Genomic DNA, 27,432 nt, shown 5'->3' on the forward strand with positions numbered 1-27,432 from the left:
CCTTCGGGCGCTAAACCCACGAAGGGCTCTGCGACTGCGCAGACGCACGCTGCGCTTGCGCGATCCTGTTGGGGGCGGGTAGTGGCGCCCAGCTGGGGAAGGTTGCCCTCCCCCATTTTCGGCCTACTTGTTAAAGGTATACCATGTGCCAAAAAGAAAATTATTCGTACACATATATGTCTACACGAGTCAATAGCCAACCATACAATTCCGCTCTTACCAAAATACACGTATCATTTTGAAGTCCGTGAATCCACGTTTCGTAGCGATTCCGATTTTAAAATATGCCCCGTGCCTGACTTGAGGTGGCGCACGCCTGTAATCTCAGCCCTCGGAAGGCTGAGGCAGGAGGGTCGCCGAGAGTTTGAAGCCAGCCTAAACTACATAGTGACTTCAAGGCCAGCCTGCATAGCGAGACCCTATCTCAAAAATACACTATGTCCTTAATGATGCCCACTAATCCCGCCATATCGCCTGTTCTTCAGCTACACAGCTCGGTTTGACATTTTCGAACTTCCATGAAGTAAGGCATAAGTCATTTAATATGTCTTATCTTAGCTGGTCTTCAACACCATAAGAAGTTGGTATTAGTGTACCATTTTAAAGATGAGAAAACTGAGGCTTGGAGATGCATAACGATGTGGGGGAGGGGGGGGGGGGGGAGGGAGAATGAGAGAGAGAATACAGAGTCTACCAAAAATGTATGCACACTTCAGGAAAAGAAAAACTTGTATAAACATTTTAATACTAAATTTATTGAGACATCATGAGATCAACACAAGCTACCTTTGCCCTCTACAATTACAAGAGGTGCTCAAACTGGTGGCCATCAGCTTCCACACAGAAACTACTGCTTGGGTAACCTTGGTCATTGAGATTGCTGCACATGCATTTTCAATTCTTTCTCTAAGGGCCTCAGTGTAACGGATGTTCCATGATACACAACATCATCCAAGGTCCCCCTTAGGAGAGTAACACCATCTGTTTAAAAATCACACTATTTTTATTTTCCTAAAGTGTGTATACATTTTTTGGCAGACTCTATTTTTATTCTCTGTGTGTGTGTGTGTGTGTGTGTGTGTGTATCTCTGTTTCTCCTCCTCCTCCTCCTCCTCCTCCTCCTTCTTCCTCTCTCTCTCTCTCTCTCTCTCTCTCTCTCTCTCTCTCACATCTCTCTAAAACACAGTCTCTTTATGTTGCCCATGCTGGCCCTGAACTCCTGCACTCAAGCTATCCTCCTGTCTCAGCCTCCTGAGTAACTGGGACAACAGATATGGGTGGCCCCAGCTCTGAGTTACAATCTGCAGGCAGCCCCCATAGCACATGCACACAACTCCAGCCAGTCTACATCGAACTCCATCACATTCAGAAATTCTTCACATCCCTCAAAAGTTGCTCCAGTACTGCCTCTCCTCGAATAAGACCTCCACCAAGACACTTTCCTATATCCTCGGTAAGAATGAGTCCTTCTTCTAGGATCTCGCAGCAGATTACCTCTGCCTCCCTTATAGCACTTAAGTTATTTTACCTGATATTAGAAACCCCTGTCGGTATGCTCCTCTCCTATCTCAGCCCTAAAAGCAGTGCCTGTTTCTTACAGCTGTAATTGGTATATTCTTTCAGTTTTCTTTCTTACTAGCCAGATCCCTCCGTAATTCTTTATTAAACTCAGTACTTCAGATGTGAAGCTTTTTGGTTCAAATCACTGTGGTTTTTCCTTTGTATTGGCCCAGGCTGACTCACTCACCCGTTTGGGTTTCCTCTAGCACCTTGCATTCAATAGGTACATATGGTTTGTTCATAGAATGTGACTGAAAAATCCAACAGATACTCAATCCCTTTTCAGTTGCACTTCTAGGCAGTTTTCTCCATTCATTTTTGCTCGACCTCTCTTCTCCATGGAGGGAGATGGAGATGCAATAGAGGAAAGGAAATGATCTCCTTACGGGCACTTTTTTTGTTTTATTTTTGAGACAGGGTCTCACTTTGTAGTGCAGGCAGGCCTTGAACTCACTATGTAGCCCAGGATGGGGCCTCAAACTCACAGCATTCTTCCTGCCTCAGCTTCCTGGGATGCTGGAATTATAGGCGTGCGCCACCATCCCTGGCCTTACTGGCACTTCTAAGACTAGGTTTTCATTTTCTGGTCTGCCTACACTGCATTAACTGGAGTAGACTGGAGTAGAACAGAACAATAGTGCAAGCAGGCAAGGGAGATGTCCCAGCAGTGGGAGAATTCGTGTGTGTGGTGTGTGTGTGTGTGTGTGTGTGTGTGTGTGTGTGTGTGTGGGATGCAGGTAATGGTAGCGATCTGTTTTCCAGTATAAGCTGGACCCCTCAGGTGACACAAAGAGCAGCCAGAGCAGTAAGGGCACTCTGAAATTCCACTGCCTGTGGAAGACAACTAAGAAAGATGCGGGACATAATTTAACTATATATCGTAAAATTAAAGAAAAACACAAAGTAAACAAAACCATGGGCAATTACTGAGCTAAGAACAGGAAAGGCCAGAAACCTAGAGACTTGTGAAAAGCTAAAAGGATAGCTTTTGCTCTTGAACATTTACTAATTATAAAAAGGCAGAGTCTGGGCTGCACTTTCAGTGGCTTTGTAGGACTGAGAGACAAAAGTGAGAATCTGGGCCCCATCAAAGGAGGGAAGCTAGGAAAACACACCTTGCCTCAGGCTAGAAACAGGAAGAGATGTGCCTTCAGAGTAAGAGTGATCCACAACGAAATGACAGGGAAAGTGATCCAAAATGAAACTACACAAGGTCTGTAGTTCAGCCTCATGTCACCCAAGGATTTAGCATTCCCGGGTGTCTGGTATCAAGCAAACAAAGATTCCCTCCTATTAAAATAATGTCAATTTATTTCTGCAACGAAGTCATCTAGTATAAAGTGAAGTATAACCAGATACCGAACACAGCGGGAGAATCAATAGAAATATCACCTGGGGGAGGGTGCAGTCTTCTGCTGTATCCTGACTCGTGACCTGCAATGAGCACAGAACTTTGTGACATAGTGTAATGACACAACCACCTGGCGGGCGACCTTGGTTAGCAGAAGGAAGCTACTCTATCTTAGGATGGCCCTGCAAAGGGTCCAGGTGAATATCCGGGAGAGTCCCAGCCTTCCAAAAGGAGCCTCTATGAACACGGGCACACATATATCACTGTCCTATGATTCTTGTAATTCTTCAGGCAAGATACCCAGCAGGGGAATAGCTGGGTCAAATGGGACCTCTAATCCTAGTTTTTTGATTTCCACAGTGGTTGCACCAGTCTGCACTCCCACCAATGATGGAGAAGGGTTTCTTTCTCCCCACAATCCTGCCAGCATAAAGCATTTGTTATTGGTTGATTTTTTTTTTTTTTTTTTTTTTTTTTTTGACCGGGGATCACTCAAGTCCTTGCACTTGCCAGGCAGGCAGCAGAACCACTGAGCTAAATCCCCGGCCCTGATTTCTTGATAGCAGCCATTCTTTGTGGGGTGAGGTGGAGAATCTCAGTGTTGTTTTCATCTGCATCTCTCGAATGACCAGTGATGTGGAACATTTTTTCATATAGTTACTTGCTGCTTTTACTTCTTTGTCTGAGAAATATCTGTTCATTTCAGATGAACAGTTCACATTTTTGGGTTGGGTCTTTAAATTTGGGAGGTCTAATTTTTTTAAAGTTCTTTTTATATTCTAGAGAGTAGACCTTTGAGGAAGAGCTGGTGAAAAGTTTCCTCAGTGATATATGTGCACCCATGTTCATAGAGGCACAGTTTGTAATAGCTAAAACTTGGAAACAGCCCAATCGCCCATCAACTGGAGACTGGATAAAGAAGATGTGATTTTCTTTAATGGAAAAATGGAGTACTACTCAGCCATAAAGAATGAGAAGCTAGAGACATTTATAGCTAAATGGATGTACATTGAGGTGATATGCTTAAGTGAAATTAATAGGATACACATGGGTAAATACTGAATAGTTTCTCTAGTGTGAGAAACTGAAAGTGTAAATAAGGACCAATGTGAAATAGGAAGAAAAGGTCCAAAGGGGAAGGGGAAGTGGGGGGAGGTAGGGGAAAAGAAAGAAGGGAATGGAATAAATATGAGAAAAGGAAAAACTGGAAACAAAGTCTCTGTAGATAGGGAGGGGTGGAGAGGTTGAAGAGAGGGCAGGGGATGGGGAAAAAATAAGAACCAAGATGAAGCCGGGCATGGTGGCACACACCTGTAATCCCAGCACTCTGGAGGCCTAGGCAGGAGGATCGCTGTGAGTTCGAGACCAGCCTGGGCTACATAGTGAGTTCCAGGTCAGTCTCTACTACATAGTGAGACCCTGTCTCAAAAACAAAAAAGAACCAAGATGGATTATGTTAAGGTGCAAATTTCCAATGATGAATGTCATTATATTGTATAACTTAAATGTTCCAATAAAATTAATTTTTAAGAAAGAAAAGAACGGAGCCTCTGACTCTTAGAGGAAACTGTGTTACAGCAAAGCCTGGTCTCTGACTTCCCTTCTAGGCTAAAACTGAAGCCAGCAACTGCACACACAGAGAATGGCTGCCGGGGATCTTGAAACCCAGCAGAGGAAAGCAGGAAACGGGAGGAGGAAAGGCAGTCTCTGGGAGCACAGACCCAGAGTGGCAGCCACTGCCCTCGAGGGGGAAAAGGCCAAGGGACACCCAGGTCACAACTGGACTGGCCTTGGTCACTCTGCCAAGCACCCGCTTCTCCACGCTGGCTGCTCCTGGCATTGCCAGGGGAGCCATAGAGACTCCTGCTGCCCACGTCTCAGCCCTGAGGCTCCCACCTACCTTTTTTTCCCCACAGTACTGGAGATTGATTTCAAGGCCTTTGGACTGAGCTCTATCTCCAGCCTTTTATTTTTTAAATTATTCTTTTATTTTGATAGAGGGTCTCTCTAAATTGCTAAATTGCCCAGATTGTGCTTGAATTTGCAATCCTTCTGCCTCAGCCTTCCAGAATGCTGGGATGACAAGCACCACCACACTGAGTATCCCAAGTACCTTTTATCTCCTCTGACATGCCCATGTCCTCCCCATTTCCAGCTCTCCCACATCTCCCCACAGACTTCCACGCTATGAACCCACTGATGATTCTTGTTATTGCTAGATTTTCTACCCCATCAATAATGCTGCAACCATCATTTGTACACAGATATTAATATATTTAAGAAAGAGTGAGTGCTGGTTTTCCACTAGTTCAGTTCTCCTCAGAGTAAGTTTATTGGCTGGTTATCCCTTCTTAAAGGACTTCTCCAGGGATTGAAGTGGCTGAAGTGGATGTGGATGAGATGGCAGGAGTTAGAGCAGCCACTCTGGGCCAGGAGAGGGAAGCTACATGCTAAGAAAAGCAGAACAAAAAAATAAAAGGTCCTTGGACCTTGGATATATGTAGGCTACCTTCATACCACCAATGTGAAAGCAAAAGAGAAACAGGTTTCTATATTTAGAAAGCTCCTGGCGTCTGGGTCTTCTGTTAAAGCAGCCAAATTCCACCCTAACTGCTGCAAGAAAAACTGGAAGAGGGAAGAGATAGGCCTTTCACTACCCGGTAAATTTTGCTCTGTCCCTGCTCCTCGAGGGAGTTATTAGCATCCAAGACTGTTGAGAAAGTGGGAGGGTCAACACTGGTAGCTTGGGACACAGGCAGGCATCCTAAGGGATGATGTGAGGGTGCTATTCAGGCAGAAGACCCAGGTGACAAATCCATTGTTGGGGACTAGGCTACGTAACTCAGATCTCACAGTCTCAAGGTCAGTGTTATCCTGCCTGGGGAACAGGAAAGTATGCAGAAGGCTGTATTTCTCCTGGCTGTGGGTGAATGCTGATAACTTGGCACTCCTGGGGCAAGACAACATCTGCTGAGGACAATGGTCAATATACAGGTATCCACCCATTCTCTGGAGTTGCCATTCCATGAAACGTGTGCTACCCCTTCCCCAGCACTTCTCACTGGCTAATACAAACGGGCTAACCGTGGAGTTTTATTCAAGTCTGTCCTAGAGGCAGGTCCCTCTTTTTATCTTGAAAATTGTCTCTGTCCCTTTCTTTCTATTCGTCTTTCCCCCACAAAAGGTAGCTGAGGGTCTGATCAGCCCTTGGAACTCACAACAGCCCTCCCACAGAAGGCGTGGCTTCTAATTCCCAGAAGTGCCTTAGGAAGGTGGCGTTCAGAAGGGTGACCATACCTTCTCCTTGTGGTCTTCCTGGCTCCTCTGCTTCTCCAGCTTCCCAGACCGGCCCCAGTATCCCTAGCACAGGCTAGAGGAAGGTCATCTTTGCCCTAAGGGAGCCACTCATCTGTGGCAAATCCTACGTGCCCTTAATCTACAGTGGCTCATTGTTTACTTAAAACCAGCATTTCAATCTTTTGTGTGAGATACTAATAATTTCACAATGCATCAAAACAACACATTGCACATGGTAAATATATTGGATTTTTATTTGTCAATGATCCCTCAATACAGCTGGAGGCGGGAAAACCCCAGAAACTGAGATCTGTCCTCTTCATGGAAAAAAAAAATGGCAATAGCATCTCACTGTGTCAGGTAGGCCTAGACCTCACAATCCTACATCCACCACCACACCTAGCTTCAGCAATTTTTAAAATATACATCACAGCACTGTTTCCTGTGATTACTGTGCTGTGTAGTAGATTTCTGGGAATTACACATCTTTCATAACAAAAACTTTGGGCACTAACGTATCTCCCCATTTCCTTTCCCTTACCCTGAAAACTACCATTCTATGATGTTTCTACGAGTTTGCCTATTTTAGATTCTTTATGTAAGTGATATCATGTATTATCTGTCCTCCTGTGTCTGGCTTATTCCCCTTTTTACAATGTCCTCTGAGTTCATCCCTGTTGCTGCAAACAGCAGAGTTTCCTTTTTGGAGGACAAACACATTTAAACCTTTTATGTCTTCTAACCCCAGCAATTAGTTCTCAAATGTGAATGTGCATCAGAATCCCCTGAAGGGCTTGTTAAAACAGATTCCAAAAAGCCCCCACTAAGACTTTCTATTTCAGCAGGTCTGGACAGGGCCTGGGAATTTGCATGTCTAATAAAGTTTCCATGCTGTTGATAGATAGCAAGTAGATTCTGCTGATCCAGAGAGCACACTCTTGAGACCCACATCTGACCTCTTCTTAGACCTGCGCCTTCCATACAGCAGCTACCAGCTGGATGTAGTTAATAAGCACTTGAATGCAGCAAGTCTGAATGAGCAACCCTCTAAGTGAAAAACTATCAGACTTTAAAGACAGCAAATATAAACTCACAAATATAGGATTCACAAATATAAAATATCTCTAATAATTTTATATTGATTACACATTCAAAGTAGTTTGGATATGGTGACTGTTAATCATGGTATGTCAAGATGATGGATTAAGAAATGCCTAGCAGATTAGTAAAGCACAGTTCTGGGTGTGTCTGTGGAGATGATTGGCCTCTATGCTAGCAAACAGGGAAGACCTACCCTGTAGGTAGAATTAAACAATAGGCCCTAGCCTGGATGGACTAAAATAGGGAAAGTAAGAAGTTTGACCAGTTGTTTTTTTCATTGAGTTTATTGGTACATTTTAAGTATACAGTACAGTTACATTTATTCACTGGGATCGTGTACCTTTACATGACAGGTCTTGGTGCTCATTTTTCCCCATACCCCTGCCTCCCTTTACCCCTCCAACCTCCCCTATTTACAGAGACTTTGTTTCCATTTTTTCCTTTTCTCATATTTTTTCTTTTCCCTTATTTCCTTTCCTCTTCCCTTCCCACTTCCCCTACACCTTTAGCCTTTTTCTTCCTATTTCACATTGTCAGTCATACAATTTGGATCTTATTTACACTTTTAGTTTTTCACACCAGAGCAACTATTCAGTATTTACACGTGTCTTATTTATTTCACTTAAAAGTATAGTCACAATATGCATCCTTTTTCCTATGAATGACTCTAGTTTCTCATTCTTTATGGCTGAGTAGTATTCCATTTTATAGAAAAACCACATCTTCTTTATACAGTTTCCAACTGATGGGCAAATGGGCTGTTTCCAAGATTTAGCTATTACAAACTGTGCCACTATAAACATAGGTGCGCATATATCACTGATATGATTCTTTTAATTCTTTTTTGTTGTTTTTTGTTTAGGTTTTTTTTTTTTTTTTGTACTAGGGATTGAGCTTGGGTCAATCGAACCGCTGAGCTAAATCCCCGGCCCCTTCTTTTAGTTCTTTTGGAAAGATACCCAGCAGAGGGATGGCTGGGTCAAATGGAACCTCTAGTCCCAGCTCTTTGAGGTATCTCCATATTGACTTCCATCGTGGTTGCATCAGTCTGCACTCCCACCAATGATGGAGAAGGGTTCCTTTCTCTCCACAACCCTGCCAACATTGTTACTGGTTTATTTCTTCATAGCAGCCATTCTTTGTGGGGTGAGGTGGAATCTCAGTGTTGTTTTCATCTGCGTCTCTCGAATGACCAGTGATGTGGAACATTTTCTCATATATTTGATGATTTTACTTCCTTGTCTGAGAAATGTCTGTTCATTTCAAATGCCCATTTTTGAATCGGGTCTTTATATTTGGGGGGCCTGACTTTTTTGAGTTCTTATATATTCTAGATCATAGTCCTTTGTCTGAGGAGCAGCTGGTAAATTTTTTTTCCCACATTGCAGGTTGTCTCTTAGCTCTGTCAGTGATTTCTCTTGCAGTGCAGAAGCTTTTTTAAAAGATGAGATCCCAGTTGTTGATTCTTTGTGTTAGTTCCCATGCTACTGAGGATTTGTTCATAAAGTCTTTTCCTATGCCAATGTTGACAGTTCTGCCTAACTTATCTTCTAGCAAGTTTAGTGTTTGTTTTAATATTTAGATCTTTAATCCACTTGGATTTTAGTTTAGTGCATGGTGAGAGATAAGGCTCTGTTTTAATTTTTGGCAGGTTGAAATCCACTATGTGATGTGGCTTGTGTTCTTATAATTAAACAATTATTATAAAAATACACTGGTAAGAAATCACAAAGGAAACACCAAGGTGAAACATACCCAAAATCCCACCCGCCCCAAGATGCCAACTATGAACAGGTTTATGTGTATTTTCCAAATTAGCTTCTAAACATGTGAATACATCTATATGCAAACATAATGGAAGTCCCTAGAAAAGTAATGCTGTACACTCTTATCAATGATCTGCTCTGATCAATATAAGAATGCGTGAATAAACCTCCCCAACTTAATTTTGGAAGGTGCCCAATTGTGTAATTATATATATATATATTTTTTTAATTGCCTTGTGGATATGTGGTACCACACTTACTAACATCATACTTAGTATTTTTTAATCTTTGCTTTTTTAATGAAATGTAAAGAACACGCATCCTCCTTTAATTTATACTTAATTACTAGTGAAGTTTTGTAGAATTTTCCTTAAAGTTTTTTTTTTCTTTTTTACCACTTGGGAAGATATTCAGTAAATGATGTAGACACAACAAGCTTACCACAGAGACAAGAGATGAAAGGTTTTCAATAAAACGATCATCAGATGTATATATGATTTTCTAAAAATATTTCACAGACTTACTACAGGCAATATAGGTGGGTATTGATAACTCACTCTTGCTCAGTGGGTTGGCCTTAAACACATTTCCTGTCACCCCTGCTCCCGTCATCCTTCAGGTTTTGGTGGAAACACTTTCTCAGGCAAACTGTTCATAATTTCACCACCTCATAAAGATCCCCTGGTGTATCTCTTGCGGGCACTTCACCCTTGCCACATTTTGTACACTTCTAAATTATCCAGGTATTTGTTTTTAATGCTGTTTCCCCAGTCTGTAAACTTCCTGGGGTAAAGAATCTTACCTGTTTACCTTTTTAATAGTAATGGGAAGTGAACCCAGAACATTTGCACTGAGTTACATCTCTAGGCCCCTCCCCTTTTGAGACAGGGTGGCTAAAGTTGCTAAATTGTACAGGCTGGGCATGAACTTCGAATCATCCTGCTTCAGCCTCCCAGAGCGCTGAAATTATGGGCATATGCCACTAGGCCCAGTTGTTTCCTTTTATATCCTGAGTTGCCTGTCTGTACTTAGTACCTTTATGAAAACATTTTCTTTTCTTTCTTTTTTTTTTTTTTTGGTACTGGGAATCAAACTATGGTCCTTGTGCTTGCAAGGCAGGTGGTGGAACTACTGAGCTAAATCCCTGGCCCCCTTTCTAGTTTTTTTTTATAGTTAACACACACACACACACACACACACACACAGAGCAGCAGCAGCAGCAGCACAGCCTTTCATGAGGGCTTTCTTAAAAGACACATTGAAATTTTTAAATCAGGACCTTGCGCTTGCAAGGCAGGTGGAGGAACCACTGAGCAAAATGCCGGGCCCTAGGGCTCCTCTTGCTTTGGCTATCACTAACAGGGTTTCATCTGTGGGGTCTAGATGCACAGTCCCCTGCTTCCACTACTAAGAACTGCTTCAGTCTTCTCTCTTTGTCTAGGGCTTGCTGGGTTTTTTGGAATTGACATAACCTGAAGGAAAAGCATAAGGTGAAGCATGAAGCATGACCTACCCATTGAGTTCTTCATGGAATCTGAAGATGCCATTGACTGCAAAGCAAAATATCCAGAAACCAGACGTGTTCATTTGTGAGGGGAGAGGATACTTAGAATAGATGACGTAGGCATCAGTCTATCATTGATGACCTTTTGAGTTACTAGGAATTATTTCCCAGACTAGCAACAGCCTGCCTGCCTTAGTTTTCAGGGGTATCATGCATTTTCATTTTCTTCCAGGTATTTAGTGAGAAGGCAAGAGTGAGAGATTCAGGGGCTGATAGCAGGACATCATGTTAGATCAGATGACTGGGAACTAGTTAATTCTCTTCAGAGCCACTTTCATCTCCAATAACTCACTCATTCTTTCTGCAGTTTCAGTGACTGGCAGTACATATGTAAAACAGTAAGTAAAACCAATCAGAAAATAATCTAAAGGCCAAGTAGCAATTTATGTCATTAGGTTTCATAAGTTCAGAAAGGCTTAGTATGTGTTTGGTAACTTTATCAACCAAAATTTGATTCCTGGGATTCTGACACACTTTACTAAATAACTGAGTCATTCCAAGTGCCAATCTGGATATTGGAGAGTAAGAATTACGTGAACAAACTATTTGCCCCCATGAAATGTTCACTCTAGTTGGGGAAGACATCCGATATACAAATAAGCAGGTGATGTCAAGAACAGTATGTTATATTGCATCATATCTGTGAGCTGTAAGTCCTTAAATCCCAGTGACTTACAGCCACATTTACTTCTTGCTCATGTGATATGAAGAGCATGGCTTTGGTCCAGTCCCGCATCCCTTCTGCCTCTGAACTGTGGTCTGAGGAACTACTATTATCTAGTCAACATACCACTCTCATGGTAGAAGAAAATGAATGAGATTTATTCATTGCCATCATAAAGCTGCTTGTAGGGCTGGGAATTTAGCCCAGTGGCTCCACTACCTGCCTCACAAGTGCAAGGACTAGAGTTCAATCCCTGGTACCAGGGGAAAAACAAAAACAAAGATGCTTGGATGTGGTGCTCTCCAGGTCCACTTTCAACCTACTGGCCAAACCAGGGTTCCTTGATGGAGAAGACAAAAGCAGGAAAGGATGGGGGATCTAGGTATGGAAATGCAATGGGAATGAAGGACTGTAACAAAGAAACTGACAGGCTCATAGGAGGTATTTATGGACTATTTTATTTGCTCTTAGGATTGTGATGTATGCTTACTAAGATTGCTATCCATCAAAGACCCACTCCTCAATTCTCACCATAAACCCCTGATAACCCTATTTCCTGTCTATGAATTTGACTAAATACCACATGTGAATGAATTCATATTTGTGTCTGGCTTATTTTATTCATGTTGCTATATATATCAATTTCACTCCTTTTAAAGACTGATATTTCACTTTATGTATATAGTACATTTTATCCATTCATCTGATGATGGACATGACTTATCTTTTGACTGATATGGATAATGTTGTACTCAACAATGCAAGTACTTGAGTCTCTCCTTTTAAATTCCTTTTGGGGAGGGGCTGGGGATTTAGACTTCCTGCCTCACAATTGCAAGGTCCCGATCCCCAGGCACCCACCAAAAAAATTCCTTTTGGGGATATGAGGGGTGACTGAAAACTATGGCAGTTTAAATTTTTAAAATTTATTACTATAGAAGATACATCACTATTAACGCGCTAAAAATATCCCCTTGCTTTAAACATATCCAGTCATCCTTGCCACTTTCTGAAGCAGTTTTGGAAGTCCTCATTCATGAGTGTCTGTATCATATATGATTTAAAAAACATGATGAATGCTGCAGCCAAGTGCCACCCATTGGAAAGGGAGGCTCATAAAAACATTACAGTGTGTCACTTACCTTATTCACTGGATCTGGCATCATGCAACTTCTGGCTCTTCCCAAGTCAAAATGACCATGAAAAGTAAACATTTTGAATTGATTAGGACATCAAGACAGCCACAAGAGCACAGCCACACACTCACAAAAGACTTCCAGAACTGCTTTAAAAAGTGGCATGACTGGATAATTGCATTTGAAGCAAGAAGAGAATTTTGAGGGGTATTAATGGTAATGTGTGTCTTCCTATAATTTTTCTATTTAAATACATATTATATACCCAGAAATGGAATTTGGCATATCACATACTGTTTTCCACAACAGCTACACTATTTTACATTGCTACCAGCAATGTGCAAATGTTCCATTTTCTCCATAGCCTCATCAGTACCTATTTTCCCTTTTGTTCTTTAAGTAGCCACCCTAATGGGTATGAAGTGGTTTCTTTTTTAACCACATCAGGAAGAATAATTGTTTTTCTGTGAACACCTTAACTATTAATAATAAGGAATCTCTAGGAAGGTATCCAAATGTTTATCCTTAACTTACTGAAATTATGAACAACAGGAAAGTGAAAAGAATACTGCCATGAATTCTTAAAGATGAGCCCTTCCCGTACGTCTTATCTACCCTACAGCCTCCCTCATTTTCTGAATCAGGAGTCATCTTCCAGCATTTGTCCTAGAAAGAGCCTCAGAAATTTAAACCTATTTTCATTTACTCAGGCAACTCCAAGTATAATCCATTCCACTGCTTGAAAAAGCAGTATTTTCCCTCCTAATAACACCATTGTCACAGGGGCTCTTTTTTTCTTAACAAATTCACACATTAATGGAATGCAGTGAAAGTAAGTAAAATCAAACCCGAGGCTTTGGGCATTGTTGCAGTTATTTAACTTTATTATATTTTAAAATATGAAAACTGTAAAACACAGCATTTATATAAACACCTGAGAACTGTTTAAATGGGAACAGTATCTTCATACAAACAATTTGAAAGAAGATCAAGTTTAAGAATCTAGTCTCATAACATAAGGAATAACAGAGGAAGTGATCCTTCAAATAATGGCATTATTATCTAAAGAACACTTGGTTTTCTAGAAAAAAAAAGTACATTCTTTCTCGGGTGAACATTTTCTTGGCATTTAAAACCAATGGCTAATACCTTTATAACCGATTTTCATAGCTTATTAATATTATACCAAGTAGTAACAATAAACATATGGCACCATTTACCCTTCAAAGTTCTAACTTTCAAAGACCAAAATAGTAAGTCAGAACTGATGTATCTCCTAAAATGTAGCAGAATAAATGGCTCAGAACCAAGCAAATTAGCAAGAAACATTGCATAGGGTAGAGAACATCCCTGCATGGCAACCAATCTACTGATTGTTTCTTATCACCTGAAGAGCAAGCTGAGAGATACTGGTGATAGCAAATGATGCACAGATTTTTGTGGAATAAAAACATCTAATTATATCCATTGCTCATTCTTTCCTCTGTGGCAGTGCAAAGTGCCATATTAAATTCAAAAAGACAACATTTACTTGTGTATACCTACAAGTATAGAATAGTTTATAAATATGGTAAAGTATCCATATGAGAAATAAACATACAATAAAATATATATCTCTTAAAAATTTGGACACAGATATAGAGATATGTGAAATGTCTAATGTCCAAGTTTAGCAAAAATATAGGTTTGCAATTTTTTGAAATTTTGTGAAAAAAACCTTAACCCTACTCCCTCCAAACCACTCCGGTAGTATAAAGACCTGCACAAAAATGATCATTCTATCAATCCTATTTTTTAAAATTATAAAAACGGGTAAGAACACTTTTTATGAATGCTTATAAGCTTGCTTTTTCCCTTTAAATATGAACAAATACAACATTTAAAGAACTAACAACAGGGAGGAAAATAATTTATATGGCTATTTCTTTTCTAGAAATTCTTAAAACATGAACAGAACACTGTAGAATCAGAGAGAAAGTATTTGAGAAAGAGATGATAGCTACAGGTACATCTTTACATTTTCTTCTGAGGAAAAATTCTCAAGGATTGAATTACAGAAGTTGTTAAATCTCCAATGTTTTCCTCTTTGGGATTTAGCTGTTTTGGTTCTAAATATAAAGATTAATCCAAATCAAAAGTTTTTCCGCTTACTGCATGAAGTATATTTGTCAAATATACAATGAAAATAATAAGATACAAATGAACTGCTAATTTGAGTATGCTAATACTAACATGTTAAATGGCCTTTCAAGAAGTAAGACTGATGGCCCAGGGATTTAGCTCAGCGGTTCGGCGGCCTGCCTTGCAAGTGCAAGGACCCGAATTCAATCCCCGGTACCAAAAAAAAAAAAAGTAAGACTGGACTGTTAATGTAATTCAGCAATTCTGACAAACCAGTTTTATAGGAATCTTCTATGAAACAAAAACTGCTAAGAAAACTTCTTTTAAATTAAAATGTTAACAGTCTACCTGAGAATTATGTCCAATCTGAACTGGTATTTTTTCAATTATATTTTCCTTCTTTAAGCTTTTCAATGTAGTAACATAGCTTTATTGCTGGTCCCAGCTTCAGCCCCATATACTTCATCATCACATCACTCTTAAGTAGAAGCAGAGCTTTCCCATCAATCTCCTACAAAGACAAGAAAATTATAATTTATTAATTTTTTCAGAGGAAGTTTAACATAGTACCTTTGATGAATGTCCTAAGAATCAAAGGAGCCGATTTTAACCACCTAACAGTTGACCCACGCATCACTTGGGCAGTACCTTTCTTTACATACTGACTATCCTAAGCATTGCTCAGACAGCTGTAATTTCAACTAGTAGGTTCTTGTATTGAATAAATTTGAGAAAATTGTCATTTTTATATTTCCTGATATAACGTATTACAAAAATTAACAAAAATATGCAATTTTTTTGTCATCCTGTATTTAAATAACTGGACTGGTAAGTGGTTAAATACAGTATGTTGAATAAAATATTATATATCTATAACAAAGGGTCAACAACTGAATGGTGGAAATGAATCCAACTCCCTTTTTAAAAAGTTAATGACCATATGAGATTCATTTCCACCATTCATAGTTGGCATAGGAATATGCCAACATCAATGCAAACTATAAACATGCTATATAGCGTTATCTTTATGTAAAAGCTGATCAGTTAGTTGTCTGAAGTTGGTTAGATGCTAAAACTACTGATCTTAACACTATTGAAAAGAGTACATCAATAAAGTATTTGTAAATAGGGAGGGGAGGAGGGGGTGAAAGGAGGGCAGGGACAAGGGGAAAAAATGAGGACCAAGACCTGTCATGTAAAGGTACAAGATCCCAATAATGACTGTAATTGTACTGTATACCTAAAACGTACCAATAAACGCGACAAAAAAAAGAGTCCATCAGAAATGCTAATTTGATTGGTTAGAAAACAGTAAAAATATTGTTTAGTAGTCACAAGGCATCCTCCTAAAATTCTTTATCACCTTTATTAACAAATTTATGTTATGCAAGCATTGTTTGGTATTCCATAATTTCTGTTTAAAACAAACATGCACTTAATCTTATACAATTGCTGGATTTATCAGTTATAACAAGAAGGCCACCCTATTACTTTGTGGTCACCCTCTCCTACTCATGGTCCTAGGCCAAGCAGGGACCAGTCTGGGGAGAGGGAGGATTCTTGTATCTGTCATTACAAAAAGGGTGGTCCACCTGAGGGTAGTGATGTTGAATCATCACACCTTAAAAATTTGACATTGTTTAGTTATTGGACACACCCCAATGCCCTTTTTAAAGAACACACCATTAAACTTCCATTTAAAGATCTAATGTTGGGCAAAATAACCTTTTCACACATGGAAAAATCAGTTGGTAGGGTTCCCCCATCATTCACACACTCAGTATCCAATGGAAAGGCCAGCAAAGAGGTCATTCAAAGGCACTGTGGCAGAGAAAACTGGATCAAAAAATACATTACATGTTGTCTGAAGAGGTCAGCGAGGGGGCCTGCTATCTGAGGATCTGTATATTTCACAAACTGTATCACTTCATCCACAGACCAGGTTGAAGGGTCCTTAGAGAAGCCTTGTTTCAGGACAATGGAGTCACGTACAGCTATGTAACCTGGAGCTTCAATGGGAGGGAAAAGAACAAATCACACTTGACCTGATCATTATCCTGAAAGAAGAGATGTTAGGTAAGAGTAATGGCCTCATTACCAGAACCTTTTCTTAAGTACCCAAGCAAGGACTCAAGATTTCAACTGTGCAATCTAATGACAATCTATATAGAGATGATTTGAGGATAGTTTCACAAGAGCATTTCATCTCACCTCCCCCAAATAGCAGAAGCAGCTTCAGAAGTTCCCTTAAAAATTCGGAGATCACAAAAAACCAAAAGGCAATCTAAGGCCTAACCTAACTCATTACTCTTTCACTTTGTTTCAATGAATTTCCCTCATTTTGTTAACTGCTCTCCCTTCTCTGTCTAAATCAGGTTTATTTTACTAGCTAAATTCAATGGGAACTGCCCACATTTACAGTTTTATGATTGCTTAAGTTTGTTTGCTTTTGCAGTGCTGGGGATGGAACCCAGGGCCTTGTGCAAGCGAGGCAAGCTCTACTACTGAGCTATACCCTTCATCCTAAATTTGCTGAGTTTAAATCAATAAATTTCAATAATCTTATTATCTTGAAGATTCAAATTTGTTGGTTTACCAAATCTTTCCCATGTAGTCAATATGGATATTTTTATAGTAGCACGTATACTCTTTAGATCCTTGTGGCTTAAATGATAATCTGCATTTTGAAGAAAACAAGGTTATTTTCTGCTGAGCTAAATCAGAGTAAATTAACATTTTATTTAATTTCTCTTTCATGTTTAACTACATAGCATCAGACTGTTTTTTTAGTTGAAAGTTTTTATATTTAATGAAGAAATACCTCAGACCTGGGCAAGGAGGCTATAATCTGAGCTACCTGGGAGGCTGAGGCAGGAGGATTCCAAGTTTGAGGCCAGCCTAGAAACTTAGCTGGACCTTGTCTTAAAATAATAAGGGCTGGAGATGTAGTTCAGCATTCCCTTAGTTCAATCCCTAGTACCACCAATAAATAATAATAAATAAATAAATGAGACGTGAAACAATTTAGGTATACTTCAATAGGCTTTAGGTTGTTCACTAAGTTTTGTGGAAACTCCTTTGTGTCCTGACAGATATTCATCTATTCAAAGACAGAGCTAGAATCCCATAAGTTAGCATGTGAGAGTAAGTGAAGGGAGTTACATAATTTGCTAGGAAGAGTTGTTTCTTGAATTGAGGGATTATCAACACAGATTTAATCTTTTTTGTATGTGAATTAGTCAAAGGCATATCCTTTCTTTCCTATCATCTGGGACATGATCATTACGAGCATCTTGAATATTTATCCAAGGAAAAGGTAAGATAAAAGGAAATTATAATAGTTAATTTTTTGTAATGTAGCTTTGAATTTTCTTTTCTTTCCAACATCACAACATCCAAAATCTCTACACTAAAAGTCATCTTCCCCTCTACTTGTCAGAAAAAAATTTTGTTGGGCTATATATCAATCCAGGTAAAAATGACGATGTTCACTATGCCTGCTTAAGGCATTGACAATTCAGAGAGAAAAGGGGCTCTCCTTAGCAATGACACAATTTAATTTTTGGGGGGGTTTTGCTTTTTATTTTTGGTACCAGGGATCACACTCAGGCCCTTGTGCTTGTAAGACAGGCAATGGAACCATTGAGCCAAATCCCCAGCTGACACAATTTAACATTAAAAAATATTAGCAAGGCTAATCATACCTCTAAATTAATTTACAATTGGGGAGTTTCTGTCATCAGAATCAGGGAATTTTTGTTTGAGACAAGGTTTCTCAATGTAGTTCAGGCTTGAACTCACTCACTATAGAGTCCAGGTTGGCCTTGAACTCAAGATGATCCTCTGGCCTCAGTCTCCCATGTGCTGGGATTACAGGTGTGCGCCACTACATCTGCCCATAATCTGGGATATTTATGTCTTGAATAAAATGTAGCTAGTTTTACAGATTATCATAGATAAACTATATATAAAGATATGATTTCTGGTATAAAGCTAATTTTATATTAAAAATAACTATAAGATTTTCTGTCTTCAGTCTATTATCAAAAAGTAATTAATTGGGCCCATATTTTCAGAACAATTATCAAAGATTGCAAACATTATATTATTCAAACAGTTATATGAAACAAACTAATAATGTGAAAAATCATCCAAGACCAGTCATGCTTTCCTTCTGAATGGTTCTGTCTTATGTATACTGGAATATAAATGAATATTTCTGAAATAAATACAATAAATGTGATTTGATTTCCCCGTGTTACTTATATGAATCTATTATGTGTAAAGAAGGATGGCAATTTTTTTTTCATTCAAATAATGGGGCAGAATAGGATAGGAGGTTGTGTGAACACTAGTGGCTGTCAGGAGTAAACTCCGCTTTAAGTAATAGTTGCAGTACTTAAAGAAAATAATGGTAATGATACTTTGAGACAGTTCTGAAGTGAAATGCTTACCTGCTCTCAAGAGATGTAGGCACCACAGCAGTTAAGAATATGGCTCTTGTACCAGAGTGTCTGGGTTGAAAGACTGGCCCATCCACTTTGAGGGATTTTAGCAAAATGACTTCTGAAATTTTTTCTCCTGAAAATGTTTATCAGCACCTATATCCCCAACAATTACTAAACTGATATAATGTATGAGGCCATATAAAATATTATGTGCCTAACATATAATGTCACGTAATGAAGACAATGATTTCTATTATCATTAAGTAAATTACTAAAAAGTAATCTGATTATTGTTAGCCTTTCTACTTCTAGGAATACCAGATGGTAGGCTTTCAAAGTCCAAATACAAGCAACTTTGGCATGGTAGTTGATAGACATACATTTGAAAGTGAGATATTCAGTATAAGAAGTAAACTTTTAAAGTCTTTCACTGAGGCATTGTCTTCAAAAGCTCCTACTTTGTAAAAATACTTAAAATTTCAGGGTATGTTATCCTTTATGAAATACACATCTATCCTTAGACTCTGAAAGCAATGCAACTCTTGAAAGAAGACACCATCTCCATAGGAGGTGGGAGAATGGAAGTGACATTAATATGTCTTGATGTGTGCAGAGTACAGCACACAATTTGTCTTGGATCCCACTTCATTCACTCCTCAACCTGGCCTATCGATGACAAACTGGAGAAAAAGGAAAAAACATATATACCCACTCATTCTCCTGCACTCTTAAACCCTTAAAGGGTGACAGGGTAGTAGCCATCTTTGTACATGTAAGGCTGTCCTGGTTCTTTCTGAACAGCAACAAGATGATGCCCTCTTTACATAAGCTACACCTTCCTGGTGGTTCTGAGGGAGTGACAGAGGATATGAGGAGGAAATGGTATGGCTGCAGGCCAGATCCGGGCAGGAAAAGACCTCAACAGAGACAAGAATATATGAGAAAGGAGAGGCAGTGTGGCTTTCTAGGTCTCAGAGTCACAAGAAGTTTGTGAGTCCAGACAGTACCCAAGAAAATGACAAATTACAACCGCTAGAGAACCATGAATCTGAGACGTCTCTATCAGAGACATGATTGGTGATCAAGATCCCCAGAGACAATCTGTGATGCTACAAGTACTAGAGCATCCATAATGATTTGGTCCTGACAGTGATGAAAAGGAAAGAATATGGCCTCCCTAATTTTGGCACTTTCTGCAATGTGATACACTCTCACAGAATGCTGCTGGGTATGGAAACGTCAAGGGGAAAGATAGGCATGTTGGCTTAGTTTTTAAAAATACCTTCAGCTTTCCTCTGCATTTGGAATTTAGCTTCACAGTAACTGCTCATGGTAGATGATTTGGTCTCCACTAATGTTGAATTTGAGGTGCCTGGCTCATTTTCAGAAAAATCTGTATGGACTGAAGTAAGTGTAAAATTACTATAGACAGGAACCAAAGGATCTCCTAAACTTAATGTTGTATTCTTCAATTTTTCAAGCTCCTCTTCTTTGAACTTGTCTTTTTCTTCAGGAGACAATGGTTCTTCTTCTATAGGGGAAAACACAAAGGGGATTACCTTCAAGATACAACACAAATACTATTAAATGGTCAACAATCCCATTTCCAACAATACTTCACTTAATTTATGTTACAGTGAACCATAAATTTCTAACCTAAAATATATGGCCATTTCCTACTCATCATTTATAGTAATGGACACTGTTCAAATCCAAATTAATTCTGTGACATCATCTATATTTTCATGGCAATTTAGTACCTTGTTAGTCTTTTCACCAAGTCTATCGACATCTCACAAAAGCATTTGTTCTTAGGAACATAGTTCTTCACAACTACTTGGTATATATGATCACACAGTTGGTTTCTAACACTTGCTTACTACTTGAACAGTAAACACTTTTACTGGAGAAGGATACTAAATTTTTCTGTTCTATCAGTTTTTAGCAATACCAAACTGAATAAAAAAGATAATTACAATACTTTTTAATCGAGGGGAAAAGGATATTTGTGTGCTTTTGAAGGGAATGCTATACGTCCAAGCTGCCAAAGTAGTTGCCTAACTGCCAAATTTACCTGGGCAAATATATTTCCCTAACCTCCAATGCCATATCCTAAGAGCATATTATCATTTTGGTAGTGGAGGAACTTTTCTTCCCAGTCTTGGGTCATGTAAAGCTATTTACCTTTCCAAACATGCATCATTGTTTTGGGCTGTTTAGGAGAGACAGGGATGGCACAAGGTATAGGTTCTTCAGGAGATCGTTTGATGCTTTCATTTTCTGGTATTTCTTCTTCTTTCACTGTTTTTATAAAAAAGGTATCTGTTACAAGTAATTACCCAAGCATTTTCATATAATTTGCACAAAATAGTTCTCTTTCTAAATCATTTGCACACTGTCATTTCAACAATGTCAATTATTTGCTGAAGAGTAATGCGTTTACTGAATCCTATCAAATGTTCCTACTGAAATAACATTTGGGAGTTACAAAGTATTTCCAAGAGAAATATATCTAAATTTCATTAATTCCGAGGTCATGAGATCTCTCAAAATACTTCAGAAGACACTAAGGCAACCCATTCTGTATCTTAAAAGTGGGCCTGGGAAAATTGCTCCCATGAGCAAGAGGAGTTAAAATTTAAGAGAAGAAGATATATTACAGTGGATATTCTATTTTATAGACAATCCTGACCCAGGGTAACCCTTACAACACCTCTATTGCACATCTATCATTCAACCAAATGCACTTCTACTTAAAGAATCATTCCGTCAAGCAATTCTGAAAGCACAGAGACCAACCATATCCCTTACTGGTTGAGTATACCTTATCTGAAATGCTTGGGACTAGAAGTATTTCAGATTTTAAAGTTTTTTGGATTTGGGAATATTTGCATAGACTTTATTGGTTGAACATCCTCATTTTCCAGAAATCTGAAATGCAGAATGCTCTGAAACCTGAAACTCTTTAAGCATTGACATGGTGCTCAAAAAGTTTTAGACTTTGGAACATTTTGGATTTCAGGTTGGGAGTATTCAAACTATAAACTGTAAGTATCAACTAATATCTTAATTAAAACCTCCAACTAAAAAAAGACAAATAAAGTATAATAGAAATCTAAAAAGACTGATGATAGAACTTAAAAGAGAAGAAATATTGCATTGAGAAGTACCAAAGTTAAAATTTATCTGAATCAAACTTTAGTCTGGGGGCTAGGCATACCTCTTGAAACTTTTAGCAATCTACTTCCCGACTGCACTTGAGTTTTTTTAATCATAGACTACAAAAGCAATAGGCAAAATATATTTCAGTGTGTGATAAGTAATGTGATTTCTACAATTAATTAAAAAATTTAAATTCTAAGGAAAGAGTGCTGGGGATGCAGTTTAGTTAGTAGTAGGGCACTTGCCTAGCACAGATGAGGTCTTGGGTCTGATCTCTATGACTACTAGCACTGTAAAAAATAATTTCTAAAGAAAAAAATAATTGGCTTTTTCATATTCATTTAATGATACAGAAGCTTCTAGTTTTATATATATTTGACTGAAAAAATATGTATTTCAGTGCTGAGGATCGAACCCAGGGACATTGCACTGAGTTACATTTCCACCCGTTTTTATTTTGAGACAGGGTCTCTCACTAAGTGGCTAAGTTGTCCGGGCTGGGTTCCAACTTGCAATCTTCCTGCTTCAGCATACCAAAGTATTGGGATTACTTATAGTATGTGTAACTATGCTCAGCTCCAAATATCTTTTTCCATGTAGAGATTTGCTTACCTCAGAATCTAGTCTATACTTATTTTTTTATTTATAATATAATTACCTGAATCTAGTCTATACTTATTTTTTTATTTATAATATATTCATGCTTTTTGAAAAGCTTTGCAAAGCTGGCATATTGTCTACTACCTGGGGCTGAACAAACACGAAATTAATTCTTGACTTAGGTTTCTGGGTACTGTAATAAACTAAGGAAAGAAAAGTATTCCTACAGGGTTAACTAGGAAAAGCCAGATAATTTACACAGTACTTTGTAAGTCATCATAGAAAGGAAGTTCCAGGATGACTCATGAAAGACCTCCAACAACTCACTCTTTAACATTAGAAACACTAGCAAAGATTGTATTGATCAAGTTTCAAAACTTGAAATAAGGGACAAGAAAAAATATGAGAAAAGGAAAAAATGGAAACAAAGTGTTTGTAAATAGGGGAGGTGGAGGAGGTGAAGGGAAGGCAGGAGTATGGGAGAAAAACAAGAACCAAGATATATCATGTAAGGGTACAAGATCCCAATGATGAATGTAACTGTACTGTATATCTAAAAAGTACCAATAAACACAAGATTAAAAAAAAAAGCTCTGAAAATTAATTAGAGACTTGCCACACTCCAAAGAATGTTTATTCAAGAAAAATGGCTGAATCTGAAGAAGGCCAAATTTGGTGTCATTTTAACTTGTTCTAATATTATTGCTTTCGAACCATTTTCACAGAAGCCTTGAAAACTAACAACTTCACAGCTATAGTAAGTATTAAAACCAGCAGTTTAGCAGTCGCAGGAGGGGGCACAGTTGCTTTGGAGCTCTTCAAAAGCCCCATTTCCAGAGAATTATCACTATTTTACCAGCCTTTCTGAAAAGCAATTTCTGGGCTTATCTCAATTTGACTTGTATTAGAGCCTGCTCTTTGTGAACAACCGTATTCTAGGGCATGAGCTGGGAACAAAACAAAACATTAGTAATTATTTAACTTTGTAGCTACAGGAGGTAGCATTATCAGTTGGGACTAAGAAAAAGCTGAAGGAAAAGTTTAAAAGAAAAAGAATTGAAAAACAAGATGTTCATTAGGGGACTTTGAAAAACACTGTTATATTCCTGGGTATCTAGAAAGACACATGAAACATGCAGAGCTGTATGTAAGCTCAGGGAAGACCTGTGAAGGCCCTCATCTTTAATCTCTGGCTAACTTTGAGGCTGTACACAGAGCAGACTTACCAACTGCCACTTCAAGAATGTTTAAATTATGATCAACACACACAAAGAATCTCTTGGCAAAGGCTGGGAGATGCACTGGTTCCAGGCATATAATCATTACCTTACCACTAAGCTCATGGACCAGCCTTCAGTAGCACATACAACAAAGAATGGAGACTTTATGAAATTAGCCTAGGTAAGTCACTAAGCCAGCATTACCAGTAATGACAACAACACTGAAAGATAATGAAGTATTCTGATTTCCAGAATTGCCATTATATTATTTTAAAATATTTAATTTTCAACAAAAATTATGAGATATGCAAAAAAAAGACAGAAAAGTTTGCCCTATATATAGGAAAAAATTACTCAATAGAAACTGTCCCTGAGGAAGCCCAGACATTGGACTTATTGACAGACTTTAAATGAACTATTATATAGATGTTCAAAGAACTAAAATGAGAGAATCATGTCTTAAGAATTAAAGTATAAGAAGAATATATTATCAAATACAGAACATCAACAGAGAAATTATAAAACACAAAACAAATCCAAGAGGTGAAAAATAAAATAAAAAATTCACTAGCAAGGCTCAACAAGTAGGTATGAATTGGCAAATGAATGAAACAACAATTGAGATTATGCAGTTTGAAGGATGAAAAGAAAAAAGTAATGAAAAATGAATAGATCCTCAGACAACTGTGAGATACCATCAAGGATACCAAAATACAGAAAATGAAAGATTCTCAGTAGAAAATAGAGTAGAAAAATTGGGGAGAATAGTCAGAAACTTCCCCAATTTGATAAAAAAGGACAATGTGCACATCCAAAAAGATCAATGGTCTCTGACTAGGATAACCACAAAGAGATCCACACCTAGAAAAAAGTCAAACTGTCAAAAGCAAAAGATGGAGTCTTGCATTAGCAAAAAAAAAAAAAAAAAAAAAAAAAAGCACATCACTACATAATGAGACTAGCAGTTCACTTTTCACCAGAAACTAGAAGCCAAATCACTGAAACAACAAAGAAAAGGTCAGTGAAGGATTCTATATCCAGCAACACCAACACTCATAAATGTAGGAGAAAATAAAAGGTTCCCAGATTATAGAAACAGAGAGAATTCCTCACTCATAGTGTTATTCTACAAGAAATACATTACTCAGAGCAATCAGGCAAGGAAAGAAATAAAAGGGATATATATAGGAAAATAATAGGTCAAATTATCATTACTTCTATATGACACGATCTGTTACAAAGAAGACACCAAAAATTCTATGAAAAGACTCTTACAATTAACAATCAATCTCAGTAGCATAGCAGGACACAAAGCCAACACACAAAAATCAATAGCATTACTGTACACTAGTAATAACCCACCAAGAAGAAATTATGAAATCAATAGTCATAACAGCATCAAGAAAAATTACTTAGGAATTAAGCTAACCAAGGAAGTAAAAGACCTGTATAATAAAAACCACAATACTCTGAAAAAGGAGAGCAAAGAGTACATTAGAAAATGGAAAGATATCTCTTGTTCTGGATACACAGAATCAGTATTTCCAAAATGCCCATATTACCAAAGCTGATAAATGAATTTAATGCAACCTCAATCAAAATAGCAACAGCATTACTCAGAGAACTAAATAAAACAATCCTAAGATTTATATTGAATCAGAAAAGACCCAGAATAGCAAAAAAAACCCTAGTGAGAAGGGCAAAGCACGAGGTATCACAATCTCAAACTTCAAGTCATATTACAAAGCCACAGTGATAAAATAGCATGGTATTATTTTTTAAAAATTACACATATTGATTAATAAAACAGAATAAAGGATGCAGAAACAACTCCAGGCACATTCGGCTACCTGATCTTTGACAAAGGGGCCAAAAACTTATGTTGGAAGAAAGATAGCCTCTTTAACAAATGGTGCTGGAACAACTGGCTATACACAAAAGGTTTAATCTAGATCCATATCTCTCAACATGAACTAAATAAAAGAGAAGCATGTAATCTACTGAGAGATAAAATAGGTAAAACTCTTGAAAATAGATGGAGGCAGGACTTGCTGAACAGAATTCCAATTGCATGAGAATAAATACCAAGAATCAACAAATGGGATCTATTAAATTAAAAAGCTTCTGCACAAGCTGGGCGTGGTGGCGCATGGCTGTAATCCTAGCACTCCTGGAGGATGAGGCAGGAGGATCGCTGAGGGTTCGAGTCCAGCAAGGGATACATAGTGAGTTCCAGGTCAGTCTCAACTACACAGTGAGACACTGCCTCAAAAAAACAAACAAAAAAAAAAGCTTCTGCATAGCAAAGGAAACAATTAACAGAAGAGATAACATACAGAACGGGGGAAAATATTTTTTTATTGCCAGCTATTCCCTAGACAGAGGACTAGAATTATTACAAAGTACTGAAAAATTAATTAGATACCCCCAAAATAAAAGACCCAATCAAAAAATGGACAAGTGAAATGAATGGAAACTTCTCAGAAGAAGTAGTACAAATGGCCAATAAATACACAAAAAACTCGTCAATATCTCTAGCTATTAGAGAAATGCCAATTAAAACAACACTAAGATTCCAACTTACTCCAGGATTATGGCTATCATCAAGAAATCACATAATAACTAATGCTGGCCAGGCTTCAGGGGAAAAAAGAACACTTATACATTGTTGGTGAGAATTTAAAACTCATACAACCAGCCGGGAGTGGAGGTGCACGCTTATAATCCCAGCACTTGGGAGGCTGAGGGCAGGAGGATTGCTTTGAGTTTGAGACCAGCCTGGGGCTATATAGTGAGTTCCAGGTCAGTCTCAACTACATAGTGAGACTCTGTCTCAAAAACAAAACAAAACAAAACAAAATTTAAAAAAACCTCATACAACCATTATAGAAATCAGTATGAAGAGTCCTCAAAAAACTAAAAATAGGGGAACAAACAGTTACAGTTTTCCTGGGGCCACCCAAGCACAAAAAACTAAGGGTAAATATTCCATTTAACTTAGCTATTATTATTCTTCTAGGTATCTTCCTGAAAGACTTAAAGATTTAATATTACCTATAATTATACATTTAATAATACAGACTGAAGATTTAATAATACCCATGATTACAGCAGCAAGGCTCACAATAGCAAAATCTTGGAAGTGGCCTATATGTCCATTAATAGATGAATGAATAAAGAAAATGTATTTATATACAATGGATACTACTTTGCCATAAAGAAGGATAAACAAGTCATTTGTAGGAAAATGGATGCACCTGCCAAATGAGACACACAAACTTAAATATCACATGGTTTCTCTTAGATGGGAACTCAAATACAAATAAAGAGCAAGATAAAAAGATACTAAGAAAATAAAAAAGAAATGGAGGGAGAAGGGAGGGAAAGGAAAAAATGAAGTCAGGAGGTAAAGGTGGGGTAGGGTACAAAATATGTGTTACAT

General features: G+C 38.2%; 1 protein-coding gene across 4 annotated transcripts in view; it reads right to left on the minus strand.

The window, feature by feature from the left end:
* Positions 1-14,440: 14,440 nt before the first annotated feature.
* Scml2 (Scm polycomb group protein like 2) overlaps positions 14,441-27,432 on the minus strand; it is an 89,921-nt gene continuing 76,929 nt past the window's right edge. For all 4 annotated transcript variants that reach the window (XM_010643649.3, XM_010643651.1, XM_010643650.1 and 1 more), the window contains 4 exons: positions 21,193-21,309; positions 20,291-20,539; positions 16,418-16,569; positions 14,441-15,071 (listed from right to left, as the gene is read on the minus strand). In XM_010643649.3, the coding sequence (XP_010641951.1) occupies positions 14,943-15,071; positions 16,418-16,569; positions 20,291-20,539; positions 21,193-21,309 (647 nt within the window). In that variant the 3' untranslated portion in view covers positions 14,441-14,942. The remainder of the gene's footprint in view (positions 15,072-16,417; positions 16,570-20,290; positions 20,540-21,192; positions 21,310-27,432) is intronic.

This window comes from Fukomys damarensis, unplaced genomic scaffold (assembly GCF_012274545.1).
Source record: "Fukomys damarensis isolate Sample0158 unplaced genomic scaffold, DMR_v1.0_HiC HiC_scaffold_39, whole genome shotgun sequence".
Taxonomy (NCBI): domain Eukaryota; kingdom Metazoa; phylum Chordata; class Mammalia; order Rodentia; family Bathyergidae; genus Fukomys; species Fukomys damarensis.